At 41.0% G+C, this 16,113-nt stretch overlaps 1 protein-coding gene across 1 annotated transcript in view; it reads left to right on the forward strand.

Annotated features, from left to right (window-relative positions):
- LOC135710983 (hemicentin-1-like) overlaps positions 1–16,113 on the forward strand; it is a 277,039-nt gene that overhangs the window by 243,714 nt on the left and 17,212 nt on the right. The window contains exon 12 of the mRNA XM_065233722.1: positions 6,098–6,209. Coding sequence (XP_065089794.1) covers positions 6,098–6,209 — 112 coding nt within the window. The remainder of the gene's footprint in view (positions 1–6,097; positions 6,210–16,113) is intronic.

A 16,113-nucleotide genomic window follows, 5' to 3' on the forward strand; every position in this document is an offset into this window, starting at 1 on the left:
GTGTGAGACCAGTACCACTACGTCAGCTGATGGGTCAGCTACCTGCAGATCGTCTGGAACCGAATCCGCCTTTCTCCACCACCGGCATTGACCAATCAACATCATCGATCGACGAATGCGTGGCGCTGTACCGAGCAAGGGTTACATCGCACTGTTTATTTGTTTTTCGACCCGAGCCGTGCATATTGAAGCAGTGTCCGATCTCAGCACTTCTGCATTCATTGCTGCTTTCACCCGCTTCACGTAGCAGACTTCTTTTTCGACAAGGGTATTGAGTGAATGTTCATTCCTGCTCGATCACCACACCACGGTGGACTTTGGTAGGCAGGTGTGAAGGTGGTGAAAGCATTCTTGGGCAAACTCGGGGGTGATGCTCGTTTCACGTTTGAGGAATTGAGTACTGTTCTCGCACAAGTGGCGGCCTGCATGAACTCACGGCTGATTTCTCCAGTCTCCGATGATCCCAACGACCCTCAACCTCTCACGCCGGCACATTTTTTCATCGGTCGACCACTAAATGCTATTCCTGAGATCAACCAGTTGGAACGCCGTATCGGATCGTTGAACAGGTGGGAGTACGTTCAACGAGTCGCGCAACAGTTTAGAGCTCGGTGGCAGTCCGAATATGTTTTATCTCTTCAACGTATGACAAAGTGGCAACGTCCAGCACCGAATGTTTCGGTTGGGGACTTTGTGTTGTTGGTCGCTGACAACGAAAAGCCAAAGCAGTGGCCGATAGGCCGCATCGTCGACACTTTCCTGGATCCGATGGCTACGTTTAGGGTGGTGGCTATCAGAACCCCAAATGGTACCGTGCGGCGTGATGTTCGACGAATCCGGCGGATCCCTTTCGAAGACGACGAGTACGTACCAGGACGGAATGGAGCTTAAAGTTTCTTGGCGTAATTTGGTGGGCGGTTTATGTTGTGACGGAATTTGAGGAAACCTCCTACAGCAATCTCGGCTACTATTATCGCCTTTCTTTGAGTTTTATCTAGTTCGTTTATTTGTAAGGCTCAATCGCGTTAGCTTTACGGAGCCGATAATTCATTGTTCTTTGTTTGTAACAAAATTCACTTAATTCTATGTCTAGTAGGAGTTGGGCCGATTACTCGCGGCTTACTCGAGGTTAGAGGGGTACATTGTCGAAGGATAGGAAAAGGGGAGGAGCTTAGGGTAGGGTTTCGTTGTCTCATCAAAGCGATGTCGCCAGTATGAATGGTAGTGTGGTTCTAGATTCGCCTGGAGTTCGACCGGCTATGCTGACCAGTGGGCGACGATGAGACTCATCGAGACGGGGGGACAAGACAAACAAAAACTATTAAAGAAAGACAAAAGACAAACGAATTAAATTCTTATACTAGACATTTGCAGAAACACATAAATCGACTGCATATAGCAGAGATCGCGGGTACCCAACACGTCTCTGATAGGAATATAGGGTTGTCTTCCTTGGGGTATTCAAAAGTCGCTCTCTGGCGGCGTCATTATCCGTACATTGCCAAACTACGTGATCGATGTCGTCGTAACCGTTTCCACACCGACATATGTTGCTGTCCACGAGGTTTATTCTATTGAGATGCGCATCTAGCGAGTAGTGGTTGGACATAAGTCTACTCATCACGCGAATGAAGTCACGACTTCAGCCCAAGCCTTTAAACCACGCTCTCGAAGAAACATTAGGAATAATTGAATGTAACGACCGTCCAAGATTTCCATTGTCCCAATCGGTTTGCCAACTCGAAAGTGTACTCTGACGCACTAAATGGTAAAATTCATCGTGTGAAATTTGCCTGTCATAAAATTCGCCTTCCTGCGCGCCCACCTTTGCGAGAGAGTCCGCCTTCTCATTGCCTGGGATTGAGCAATGTGAGGGAACCCATACAAAGGTAATCATATATGATCTTTCGACCAGCACACTCATCTGCTCCCTTACCTTTGAAAGGAAATAAGATGAGTGCCTACTTGGTTTCATCGACCGAATAGCCTCAATAGAACTGAGACTATCCGAGAAGATGAAGTAATGGTCTGCGGGCATGTTGGAAATCATCCCCAAAGCGAAGTTGATTGCTGCCAGCTCAGCAACATAAACGGAACAAGGTTCCTGAAGTTTGCGGAAGGCGCTAGAGTTTTCATTGAAGACACCGAAGCCAGTGGATCCACTGAGACGAGATCCGTCTGTAAAATATCTGTTCACGCAATTGACGTGTTGGTACTTTTCAGTAAAAATACGTGGGATAATAATAGTTCGAAGTTGATCTGGAATCCCGTGAATCACTTGTTTCATGGACAGATCATATTCAATTGAGGAACTGCGATTGGTGAAGTGAGCACGGTCTGGAGTATAACAAGGAAGACACATATCCGAGGATATGTAGTGGTGGTAGATTCTCATAAATCGAGATTGTGTGTTCAGCTCAAAAATTTCTTCAAAATTTGCAATTATAAGTGTGTTCGTCTCTCCGCATTTGATTAGTATTCTGAGAGAGAGCTTCCAGAAACGGTTCTGGAGGGGTTTTACTCCTGCCAGAACCTCGAGACTCATGTTATGCGTTGAGTGCATACAGCCAAGGGCAATACGCAGACAACGATATTGAATTCGTTCCAATTTTATTAGGTGGCATTTTCTTGCCGAGAGAAAGCAGAAATAGCCGTACTCTAGAACAGAGAGAATTGTTGTTTTATAAAGCGTTATGAGGTCTCCCGGATGAGCACCCCACCATGTGCCGCAAATTGAACGGAGAAAGTTGATCCTCTGCTGACATTTTTGCTTCAAATACGTAATATGGGTATTCTTAGTGCACTTTGAATCAAACCAGACTCCAAGGTACTTGAAAGACAATGATTGAGTAATGTTTCTGCCCAAAAGATTAAGCTGCATTTGGGCTGGGTACCGCTTTCGAGTAAACACTACCAGTTCAGTTTTCTGCGGCGAGAATTCGATCCCTAGATTCCTAGCCCAAGAAGACAAGTTATCTAAGGAACTTTGCAATGGTCCTTGCAAGTCCACGGCATGTGGACCTCTTACGGAAACCACACCGTCATCTGCAAGTTGTCTTAGCGTGCATTGTTCTGCCAAACAGTTGTCGATATCTTTGACATAAAAGTTATAAAGAAGAGGGCTGAGACATGAGCCTTGGGGCAGACCCATGTAGCTAATTCTGGAAGTTGTCAGTTGTCCAAGGGAAAAGTTCATTTGCTTTTCTGACAACAAATTGTACAAGAAATTATTTAAAATTCCAGAAAGTCCACATCTGTGCAGATTGTCTGATAGAATTTCAATTGAAACTGAATCAAAAGCCCCCTTAATGTCCAAGAATACTGAAGCCAATTGCTCCTTGTGCGCAAAGGCCAGTTGAATATCTGTGGAAAGCAGCGCTAGACAATCGTTTGTTCCTTTGCTCTTGCGGAACCCAAACTGTGTACATATTTGATAGCAAGTTATTTGTTTCGACCCACTGATCGAGTCTCCGAAGGATCATTTTCTCCAACAATTTCCTAATGCACGAAAGCATCGCAATCGGACGGTATGAGTTATGGTCAGACGCTGGTTTGCCAGGTTTTCGAATGGCTATTACTTTGACCTGTCTCCATTCAGGCGGTATAATGTTGTTTTCTAGTAAGGAATTGAATAAGTCTAGCAAGCGTCTTTTAGCGATATCTGGGAGATTTTCAGAAGATTGAATTTAATCATATCGCTTCCCGGTGAGGAATTGTTCGATGAAAGAAGAGCCATAGAGAATTCCAGCATTGTGAATGGTCTATCCAGAGAGCTGCCGCTCGGAGACGCTTCTCGAAGAATATTTTGTGCTGGAACTGAGTCCGGACAGACCTTTTTAGCGAAATCGAATATCCATCGGTTGGAGTATTCTTCACTCTCATTGAAAGATGAGCGGTTACGCATGTTGCGAGCCACCCTCCACAAGGTGTTCATTGAGGTTTCTCGTGAGAGTCCCTCGACGAAATTGCGCCAATAACTGCGTTTCTTTTCTTTGACTAATTGTTTCAGCTTTGTCTCAAGCTTTGAATATTCCTCGAAGTATGTGGAGGTTTTGTGTTTGTTTCCCACTACTATGAGATGTATAGGGCAGATAATTGAAATATAGATACAGTTGAATTTGATAACCTAAACAAGTCTCGCGTACTTTATCCATCCGACCCGAAATCAGTAGTTCTCCCGGTGCTCACAGAATCAGGGGTATAAGAGCTATTATGATGACTGTATCGACCCTTATTCCGCAATACAATCAAATCTAAGCAATCTAATCGTAAAGCAATACAATGAAATCTAATAATTGAGCTATAAAACATTTATAAGACGCATAATACAGCATTTTATTAAATAAATTGAAAACGGTCGAATTAAAGCGTCATTGCATGTGCAAATTACTCTTCTTCGGATTGTTATTAGATCAAACTACTGGTTCTGAATCAGGAAGACAGTCAACGTTTATAAAGCTTTTAATAAGTAAATTAATCATATGAGAGAAAACAGCGGAATAATGGCGCATCTATCGATATCAATGAGCTTTTTTCAGCACATATTTCGCCATCCTGTTTTATTCAGCATTGTACTCTGAAATACAGCATTTATTCAATATGTATTCTTATTTATGACTTTGAATTGTTTGTTGGGAATAGTACTATACTGCCTATAAGACATCTTTTTCATGTAAACTTTTTGCCAAGGTAAAAATTTGTAAACCAATTCTTTATCATTTAACATGGAATTTTTCATGATTCTCATAAACATCATGTATATTAAGATGAATTACATGTAACCTTACTTGAAAAGATTGTAAATTTACGTGTTTTAAGTAGTTACATACCAAAAGCTGTAAATTTTTACATAACTATGCTATGCACTATCAATTGGCATCTACATATTATGTGATAATACTACGGACTTTGATCATGAAAAATGTGAAAATAACATCAAATCAGTCAAGCAAAATAATTACATATCAGTCCCACCCTGAAATTCAACTGTCCATATTTCAAGTTAAAGCTCTGCTATAAGTTTTGCTGATACAGGTATACCTCGATATAACGTAACTGTCACTTTTTACTTACATCGTCGATATCTCACAAATAATAATTCAATTATTCAAATTGGAATGACCAAAAGATGAAGTTTTGCCTCATATCTCTGATGGTTTTATTACTTTGCTTGATTTAATGATTGTTAACTAGAAATCAGCGCTGGAAGTCAAAAGTGACAGTTGCGTTTTATCGAAGTATACCTGTATAACAAAACATGCAAGTTGCATTACAACTGATTTTAACTTGAAAAAAGTATCAATAAATTTACTATAATTTTTCAAATATTTGCGATTATAGGCAGTATATTGATCAAATGTTTCAATTTCTACAATGTAATGTTTCTGCTAATAAAACATGAACATTACCAAGCAACTAATGAGGATTCCCTCGTTAAAAATTTTAAATTTAGAATATTCTCACGTCATCATTTTTTTCACCTGACTCCCTCAACACAACCCATGTTTTGAAACAACAGCAAAACATTGCATCGTGCAGACTAACTTGATACGGACAAAAAAAAATCAACCAGCTATTCGAGACAGAGAAAGTTTAACGTGGCACACCAGAGTTAAGCAACAGCCCTGCACCAACTGTACGACACGGCCAAAGAGTGTGTTTATTTATTAAAAAGTTACCCCTGCATGGTAATGTGTACACATTTTTTTTCCACCGCTTCCTCAACTTTGGCAACATCCCGAGCTCGAACGAAAATCTCAGCAAAGTCGAGTTTTATGGCCCCTACAAATGTCGTATATTTCTGCCCGTATCCTCCAACTTTTCGAAAGAACCATTTCATTCGCTAAATCCATGTAGGTATCTACCCAACATCCTCCGTCCATCCTCCTCTCTGCTGTAAGTGAACGGCAAAGGCCAACCAGGTTACGTTTCAGGCTGCAGGTTAAAACTAAAACGAGTGGCTTATTAAAAAAATTCGCTCCAAATTGCCTAATTGAATTAAAAAGGTGTGCTCATCGCTTGATGGAAACTTTAGTAGTTAAACGGAACTTCATCGCTTGGATTCATTACCTGTTTTTTTTATCTACTTCTCAAACAGGTCTTTCCACTGGCGCTTCAATAATTCCGCGGAAATCCTGGAAGTTGACTCGCACCGCTACTCGAACCATGGTAACTTCAGTGTACTGCTCTACACTCCCGTTGCGGTACAGGTAAGTCACCGAGTCAAATATCAGTGATTCATGGTTTCATTTGTACTCGAATTTATTTATTTTTTCTGTTTTAGGGTTTTTGATCTTATTTCCGTCCTACTAAGCACAACCCGCGCTTTACCTCTCGTTTCTGAACGAGTTTAAACAAAAAATGGAATATTTCTGTCAAAGATTACTTCTAAATTTATTCACCTTTGCATACGTATCGTTGGATTTGATAAAAAGTCAGAAAATGTTGAAAAGTTGTTTAAAATCTAATACTGCTTCTTGATTCAAAATTCGTTCTACGAGTTTCAATTCCGTCCTAACGCATTGAAACCCCAAGCAACATTGCAAGTTTTATCGTGGTTTTATAGCATTCTACTAGTCTAAATCATGGTCTACAGAACCCTCATAAAACCCAAATTGTTACTTGGGACGGCATTAGACTTTCATCGTCCTACATATAAACGTAGAAAAAAGGGATTCGCTAGGAGCGCTTCTTTTGTTTTGAGAACAATGAACTTAAATATTCATACAATGCGCTCTAATAGGATTTATATTGTAGCTAATGAGCTAACGCATCGGAACAAATCTATTATTGCTTTGTGCACGGTGAAATCATTGATATTATTGATCTTTTCTGATCGATAGAACGGAAATGGGCGATTACGACGAAGTAGTGCTCTACCCTACTCGTTTTGCGTTTTTAATACCAATCATACGAAAACTCTCATCACATGGGGAAGAAAGTACGCTAAATAGTTTTCCTTAATTTTGACAATTCAATCATAGCGTTGTAAATGATAAGTTGAATTTGTACTATACTATTAACAAATATCCGATTAATCCCCACCAGTGAATCCTAACACATAAAGCAACAAATGATAAAGACAAGGCACTTGCTAATACTACCACGATAAACTCTCTCTGTAATATAGCTTGATCGGAGTTGTAGAAGGATAATGATATATTGCTAGCTTGCTTTGTTGCAATACAGACTTCTCTAACGTTTGTGAATTGCACAAGTATTAGTGCAGAACTTTGGGTAAATTCAAAGGTTTTCTTGCACTATTACTTATAATTTATCCAAAGTTCTGCACAAATACTTGTGCAATTTTACAAACGGCAGAGAAGTCTATACATGGTTGAGAACATAGCTTGATCGGATTCGAGAAAATACATAACATAAAAATTCCAACTAACACACGTGTGGGGGTACCTGGGGTAACATGCACCGTTGGGGCAAGATGCACTTCATTCGCCTAAAATACATTTTTACAGCAAAGTAGTTACCCTATAAGTTAAATCTATGTTTGCTTTGGACACCATATCAATTTGGCAGCTTTATGTTATCAGATAATGTAAATAAAAACAAAAACCAGTTTGCATTGGATAGAGTGTAATTGTGTCCTCCGCATTCTTAGCGATTCAAAACATTATTAAGCTTCGGTGAAAGATATTACCCATTTGACTGAGGTGAGAGCTACAGCTTTCTGATAAAATACCGGTAAGTTTTAATAGGTGTTTCTACTTTATGATCCAAACATTTTCTTTATACATTGGGGGCAAATGCACTCCTTAGGTGGGGCAAAATGATCCTTTCGTAAACAAGCTTTGTTTACTTTTTATTCTTTCTTCAGAAATGGTCCGCAACATTCCGAAGTCTATAAAGCGGTCATGGACCTTTGAACAACCACGATCAAACCTGGAGGCAGTCGAAAACTAAGACGTTCTTCTGCCTCAACTGGTCTGAAGACGGCAAGGAACCCCATTGTTGAAGTACATTTTGCCTCATCATTGTGATGCATCTTGCCCCTTTGTCGCAGTGGATAAAACCCCAGTATGGATGCATTTTGCTCCGATTAGTGGGATTTTCAGATTATTTTTATTAATTTCTAAAATCACTTTTCATGGTATTTTTGCAAAGTTTTCATGTATGTTACGAATATAAACAACTAAATAATGCTTAACCGTTATGTGATCGACAAAAAAACACCTTTAGGAGCTCGCAAGGGTACCCGGGTACCCACAAATTGAAAAACTTGATACTGCGGCCAACTTTGACCGATTTTGAATCTTTTAGCACCATTGATTGGATGAATCCAATGATGCCAAAAGATTCAAAATCGGTCAAAATTGGCCGCAGTAGCAAGTATTTTAATTTGTAGGTACCCGGGCACCCTTGTCAAGCTCCTAAAGGTGTTTTTTTGTTGATTCTGAAGAAACTTATCCTCTTTCTGGACATTGCCAACAATGTCCATCCGGAATCGTCTGGTTCCCGGAAATCTGGATTTCCTATATAATGTTCCAGATCTAAGCATTTGCTTACCACTTTCGCTAGAATTTCGAAGGAATCGATTTCAAAGTATCAGAAACTCCTTCAAGAAGCAATTTCAACTTACTTGAGGACCAGTTTAAGGTTTTTCCAAGGAACGGCCATTCCGGCGCAGGTTCTCATAGGGCCACTAGTGGCCATAGAAGTATTTGGGAAGAAACCCCTGCAATATAGGTATCAACATTCATGAATTTACAGCAGGGGACTGTTTATCATAATTTTGTGATCATCCGATGGATTGTCCCCGGGACGGCCATTCCGGAGTAGGTTCCCGTAGGTCCTCTAGTGACCATAGAAGTATTTGAGAAGGAACCCCTATAATATGGGTATCGTAATTCATGAATTTACAGCAGGAGACTGTTTATCGTAATTTTGTGATCATCCGATGGATTGTACCCAGAACGGCCATTCTGGAGCAGGTTCCCGTAGGGCCTCTAGTGGTCATAGAAGTGTTTGGCAAGAAACCCCAAGCATTTCAATTTTGTGGGTACCCGGGTACCCTTGTTGAGCTCCTAAAGGGTAAAAAATTTCACAAAACCCCCCCTTCGAAGCCCCTTGCTGCAATTTTAAATATTTCTTCAATTTTAACTGGAAATCACCTTGATTTCCGTAGCTGGTGCATTTTACCCAAGGAACCCCTATCATCTCCGGCTTTCTTCGTGAAGCAGCTTGCCAACAATTTGGACGTTTCTTTCTACCGACCCGAGCGAGCTTTATTGACACAGACCGTTTGTCATGAAAACAAGGGAAGAAGATTATATCATCAATCAAGCTGAAAATTGCATTAGGTCCTAAGTAACATCGATCGATTCTCTTCGTCGACTTTCTCTTTAGTTAATAACTTGAGCACATAGCCGTTTGTAGTATTAGATGCTAGATAAACACTTCTTTTATCAATCTGTGTGCTGAAAATACATAGGAATATCATTACATGGCCGTGGGAAGCAAAGAGAAAGTCGACGAAGAGAATCGGTCAATGTTACTTAGGACCAAATGCAATGTTCAGCTTGAAATGTTTTCCATTGCTGACATAGCGTTATTATTCAGATCGTTGATCGCTTGTTATTTTGCCATTTTGAGATATTTTTAGTCCTTTATCCCCACATTGGCCACTACCGCCTTTTTTTTTGCTAATTACTACAGGAAAGGTAGCTGTGCTGTGATGCTGTTTTAAAGTGAACGTGACGCATTTTGAACATTGTTTACAAACACGTTCCTAAACGGTAACCGCAAAGTACTCAATAATGACTACAAAATAAGCATTTTCGAGGGAAACTGGGACTACCCATGAAACGAGTAAAATTGCACCCATTTATGAGTAATTACAACTACAAAAACAAGTAGTAAGTATTCATTTTTGAATAACAAATACTCTTAAAGGGGTAATATTTTTACTCATTTAATGGGTAGTCCCAGTCTCCCTCGAAAATGCTTACTTTGTAGTCATTATTGGGAACTTTGCGGTTACCGTGCCACGCGATTTTTTTTTTCCGAAGTGCCATCTACCAGCAAAATTTTGAAGCTTGCGAGCTTTAGTTGAGCTCGTGGTGAAATGTTGCAAACATTTTGGCGCATTGCTATCGCCTGGATTCTACCGTTGTATTGTACTTTCGCCGTCAAGCTTACCTGCTCTGTTGTTGCATACTACTCTAGGCGCATTACTTTAAACTGTGTAGTAGCGCTGCTTTGGCAATCGCATCAAATCCTGAGAATTACTTCAATCCTGAAAATGACTTCTACTTGCCACTCCTGTGCTACTGATGTCATTGACGATTCCATTTCATCAGCGGCTTCTGCAAGGCAGGAATTTCACCTCAAATGCGTCAATATCACTTCAGCTGTTAACGATGAGATGAAAATGAACTCGCAATTGTTCTGGATGTGCAGGTCGTGTACCAAATTAATGGATGACATTCGTATCCGCAATTCCATTCGAGGCGCTTATGAGGCTGGACAAGAACATGTCCTTGGTGATCATAATGAGATCGTTCAAAGAATTAAGTCGGAAATCATGAATGAACTCAAAAGTGAACTTCGTCTGAACTTCACCGCTTTGATCAATTCCAGTACACTTACACCAAAATCATCAACTCGTAATACGAATGACGCTGGGTCTTTGCGAAGCCGACGATTGTTCCGTAAACCTGAAGCTGCTGAACGCCGTTAATATCTCCATCTATCGGCACTTTTGCTGTACCACCTCCAAGGCAGAAGTTTTGGCTCTACCTTTCGCGTATCTCTCGTGACGTCACAGTGGAGCAAGTACGTGCGATGCAGAGGATAGGAATAAATGACGTTGAGACATTCAGACTAGTGGTCAATGGTAAGAATGTCAGCAGTCTGTCATTCATTTCGTTCAAACTCGGTATGAGTCCTGAGCTGAAAGCAAAGGCTCTTCCGACTGCAACGTGGCCAAAGGGAATACTATTCCGTGAGTTCAAGGACAACAGGAATGTTACAAATTTTTGGAACCCTTCTCGAACGCCAAATGCCAATTTATCCCCCAGCATGGAATCACCCAATTACTCGTATCACCAAGACAATGCCATGACATAATAAGTGACAAATCCCATCTATGCACAGAGCTCATCAACCAACCTGTTCCTGAATGGCCGGTTTCGTCATTGCCATCGTCTTTGACACATGTTTCACTTGTCTCTACCGAACTTCATCCAAAATCTTTGCCAGTCCAGCAAATTCCATTTGGCTTTTCTTATCAGCCACAGGCAGCTTTACACTGGGACGCACCGAAGTTGGCCTCATGGAAGCCCTTGTACTTCCCACCGCAGTCGAGCCATTCCAGCAAGCGCTCAGCAGTCGTACCGGCTCTGCGCGTGGGAGTAGTGCAGGGGTCTTCCAACTCGACAGCATAGGCAAGTCAACTTCTGTTATAGATTCAACGACTCCTGATCCGCTCATTGCTTCCCGCCAATATTCGCCTGCACCATCAAGGCATCCTTCGCAAGTTGCTCAGACTCTAGGACGTATTGAAACTATACCTGATCCTTGAGAGTTGCTGCTGTATTATCAGAACGTCGGTGGTATCAACTGTGATGTCGACGATTTTCGCGTAGCTACCTCGGATCTTTGCTACGACATCATTATTCTCACGGAGACATGGTTGGATTCACGCACGCTCTATCGTCAGCTGTTCGGCGACGATTATAAAGTTTTCCGTTGCTATAGGAATGCTGATAATAGTCGGAAAGTTAAAGGTGAAGGTGTTTTAGTGGCTATAAATTCTAGGCTTAGAGCGAGGTTGGACAATGCTTAGAGCAGTTGTGGAAATCGATTAAACTGGGCGATCATACCTTGTTTCTCTGTGCGGTTTACTTTCCTCCCTGTCATCCATTCCCTGCGCTTCGCTCCTTCTGGACAATTACAGCTCAGCCACTCTTTCTCAAATCAACCATGTTATTAACCAGAACAATCGCAGTTTAGATCTTTGTTTTGTAAGCGCCCAGGACATGGCTCCTTCCTTATGCGAGGCGCCCACTCCTCTGGTGAGACTGGATCGTCACCACCCACCGTTACTGGTGACGTTAAGTACTAAGCTGATGCATGATTTTAATATTTCACCTGCCACCGTTTCCTACGATTTTCGCAATGGCGACCATGGTAGTATCATAGGGTAACTCTAAGACCACTGGGTCCCGAAGAAAATCATTATTATTTTTGGCTCACTTAGTACCAGAACAACGGTCCCAAGCATTTCAAGCTATTTCACTCACCCCTGCATGTTCTGCATGAATCCACACACCCCTGATGTTATCTGTCAAACTTTCGTAGCGAATCAAAACAAACATAGTGTAGTAATAGAATTTCAACTAGAATAGGGTACGTTAATCGTTTGCTTGGGACCAATAGGCTACTAAAGTGGTGAGCCAATTTAAAATCGTTAGTTTCGTATTGATTGTTAGTAGTATCATAGAGGTAACTCTAAGACCAGAAGGTCCCGAAGAAACGAGCTCAACTTTTTGGCTCAGCTCTGGTACTATCTTCGGTCTCAAGCTAATCGATTCACCTCTCGAAACATAGGAAAACCCACTAACCCCTAATTTTATCTGTCAAACTTTCATAGCGAATCAAAACAAACATAGTGTAGTACTGGAATTGATACTAAAATGGGGTACGTTAGTCGATTTGCTTGGGACCAATAGGCTAGTCAAGTAGTGAGCCAATTTAAAATCGTTTTGTTGATTGTTGGTAGTATCGCCGAGTTACTCTCCAATTTAGATTGGGACGACTTATTGGACACCGTTGACATTGAGTCTGCCGCTCAAACTATTTCCAATGTCTTGGCATATATCATTGACAGACACGATCCGGAAAAGATTCATCATCATACGACCCATCAACCATGGCATACGAGCGAATTTCGTCGACTGAAATCCAGAAAGAGAGCCGCTCTTAGGAAGTTCACCAAGCACCGCACACTATCCCTTTAACGTAACTATGTCAGGATCAATCACGCATACAAACGAGTTGCGAAACGGTGCTTTCTTCAGTATTGACGTGGATTGCAGAGAAAGCTTAAGGGGGTAGTACACTTTAAACGTCCAAAAATTAAGGCATTTTCGTTAATTTTTTTAAGCAATAAAACACTCAGGGAGGGCAAATATGTTATAACCCATTTATTAGTTATCCTTCGAACTACAAGTTGTATTTTGTTGAACTCGATTGGTGTCTCCTCGTGGCCGGTGCACCAGGTCGCGCGGGCGTCCTCGCGTGGAAGTCGGAAAACGACGTGGGAAAATACTCCTTTCTATGTGATCCTGGAAAATAAATCGAACAAAAATCCTGATAAGTAATGAAATTTGGGTTAGAAATACGTATTCCGTTTTTTCAAATTAATTTTTTTCAAAAGTTGTGACCTTAGGAAAAAAAAGTCCATTTTTTCACCCTACAAATGCTTACAAAATCGTGGATTAAAAATCCATTTTTGACAAAATCGAAAATGTGGATACGCATTTCTAAGCAGAATTTAATTCTGAACAAGAAAACCTAGGCGATATCCAAATTTTATGATAACTGATTGGAGTTATTTCCCACGCCAGTTTGAAAAACCCCGTTTCGAGATAAACGCGTTTAAAGATAAAATTGCTCTCTCACCGCGCCGGTACATGTTTTACGAAATCGCTTCGTAAAGCGGTAAGGAATATTCTGGCGGACTTGGAGTCTTTTCTAAATTTAAATATACATCCCAAGGAACATTTTAAGCCAAAAAAATGCATTTTTTTGAAAAATCAAAGTGTACTTCCCCCTTAAGTCACGTCCCAAGCAGTTTTGGAAGTTTGGCAACGAACAACGTCATGAAGCTGGTCTGCCGTCGTCTATGACACATAATGATAACGTGGCCTCAGCTACGCAAGATATCTGTCAGCTGTTTCCGAAAAAATTGCAAGTGTCTTCACGGACGAGAGACTGAGTGACGACCATGCCCGACTGGCTGCCAGTTACGTACCACTCTCTAACCAAACCATGAGCAGAATTGACATCAATCCCGAGATGTTTTTCAGGGCTTCCTCGATACTCAAGTCGTCGCACAATCCGGGTCCTGACGGAATTCCATCGGCATTCCTCAAATCGCACTTGGACAGTTTGTTGTCTCCACTGCTGCACGTTTTTCAACGGTCTGTGGACGTCGGAGTTTTCCCATCCTGTTGGAAGCTAGCGCACATGTTTCCAGTACATAAAAAAGGCAACAAACAGGACGTTGGCAACTACCGTGGCATTACTTCGCTTAGCGCTGTTGCTATATTGTTCGAACTCGTTGTTATGAAACCGTTACTCGCTCACTGTAAGCCGTATATTAGTATCGACCAGCATGGTTTCATGGCTGGTCGCTCCACTGCCACTAACTTGCTGTGCCTTACTTCCTACATCTGTAACAGTATGTCGGATCGTGCTCAGACGGATGTCATTTATACTGACTTATCTGCTGCCTTCGATAAATTGAATCACCGCATATCAATAGCTAAACTGGACAGGCTTGGTATCCACAGCTGCATTTTGCAATGGTTTCAGCCGTACCTCACCGATCGCTATCTTACTGTTGTCATTGGTGATCACCAGTCCCGTACGTTCGCTGCTACATCCGGCATACCCCAGGGTAGCCACCTGGGACCGCTGATTTTCCTCATTTATTTCAACGACGTGAATCTGGTAATTGAGGGACCACGATTATCTTGCGCAGATGACCTTAAACTCTACCTCCGAATTCACTCAATTGAAGACTGTTGCTTCCTTCAACGTCAGCTGAATGCTTTTGCTGATTGGTGTTACGCTAATTGTTTCACTTTCATTTCCATTGCTTGCATAACATCTATATTTTGTTATTGATGTCTAGCTAACCTCGTGGATTCACAATATTTATAATAATAGCAAGACATCATTCTATTCCATAAGGCTTTTTGGCATAGTCTGTTCTTTGTTTGTTAATTCTAAACAAATTTCTATTCCGCAATGAGCAAGTGGGAGCATAACAATTGATATTTTCCAAAATCTCTGGGCTGTTATCTCTTTGTGAAATTACATCGTTTATAAAAGCAATCATTGCGAACTCTCTTCACTTTTTGAGCTCATCTAATTTAATTAACATACAGCGCGAATCATAAGATGGAAGCGGAAATCCGTCGTTTTGCAGTTTTCGCCAAATATCGTTAGAAAAGGACGTTCCAGTGTTCTCAACGCTCTTGATAAAAATAATAAAGCACGCTTTTTCTGGCACTTACCTTCGAATCAGTGATGGCATAATCATTAGCAAATTGATATTTTCTGCTCTCATACGCTCTCAATATCACGCGTGATATTGAAGCAAAATATCATGCTTGATATTGATTTTACAAACTCCTTTGATATTGCGAGGCTATTCACAACGTGAAAAGTTGAAACTGACGCAAAAATGATTCCGTGGCATCTCGTTTTCTTAGAAAGAGAAGGTATAATCACAGACAAACAGACATAACACTCGCAAGTTGTTCATCGAACAAGCATTTAACGGTCAATTTGAAAGTATCGTAGTTGGTAGTACCGCAACCTGTGGCGCGCATAGTCAATTCCCTTGCGTTTGACATTTACACACTACCGCCATCTGTTCAGCTTACTACCTACCACAGTGTACTCAAAAGATGACGGTAATGTTTTAGTGACGATGTTTAACAATGAGAAATATTCAATATGTTATGTCTGTTTGTCTGTGGTATAATTATGCTTTCTCGTTTTTCTTTTCACCGATGGCAAACACGCAGCGACTGCTGCCAGCCGTTATGGAAGTTTCATTTGCGTTCTGGTGCAAAGCAAAAATCATGAAACTCAATCTCACTACATTTTGGAGAGATTTGCAGCTGGTGAGTTTTTTTTAACTTGATATTCCGATGATGCTTTTTGACTGTTGTCTGCGAAAATCAAGCGTGATCTTGTTCTTTGGTGAGATTTTAATTTTTGACATTTTCACAACTCTGCTTCGGATAAATCCAGGAAACGGATTATCTGGCTTTTTAAATAGTTCCATATGTGCTTGGTCAGGAGTACAATAAAAATAATTGAAAACTATTTGATCATTTTATTTTTAGCAAGACGTACCCA

Source organism: Ochlerotatus camptorhynchus, unplaced genomic scaffold (genome assembly GCF_037179485.1).
Source record: "Ochlerotatus camptorhynchus isolate MF236.1 unplaced genomic scaffold, CSIRO-AGI_Acam_v1.1 ptg000412l, whole genome shotgun sequence".
NCBI lineage: Eukaryota > Metazoa > Arthropoda > Insecta > Diptera > Culicidae > Ochlerotatus > Ochlerotatus camptorhynchus.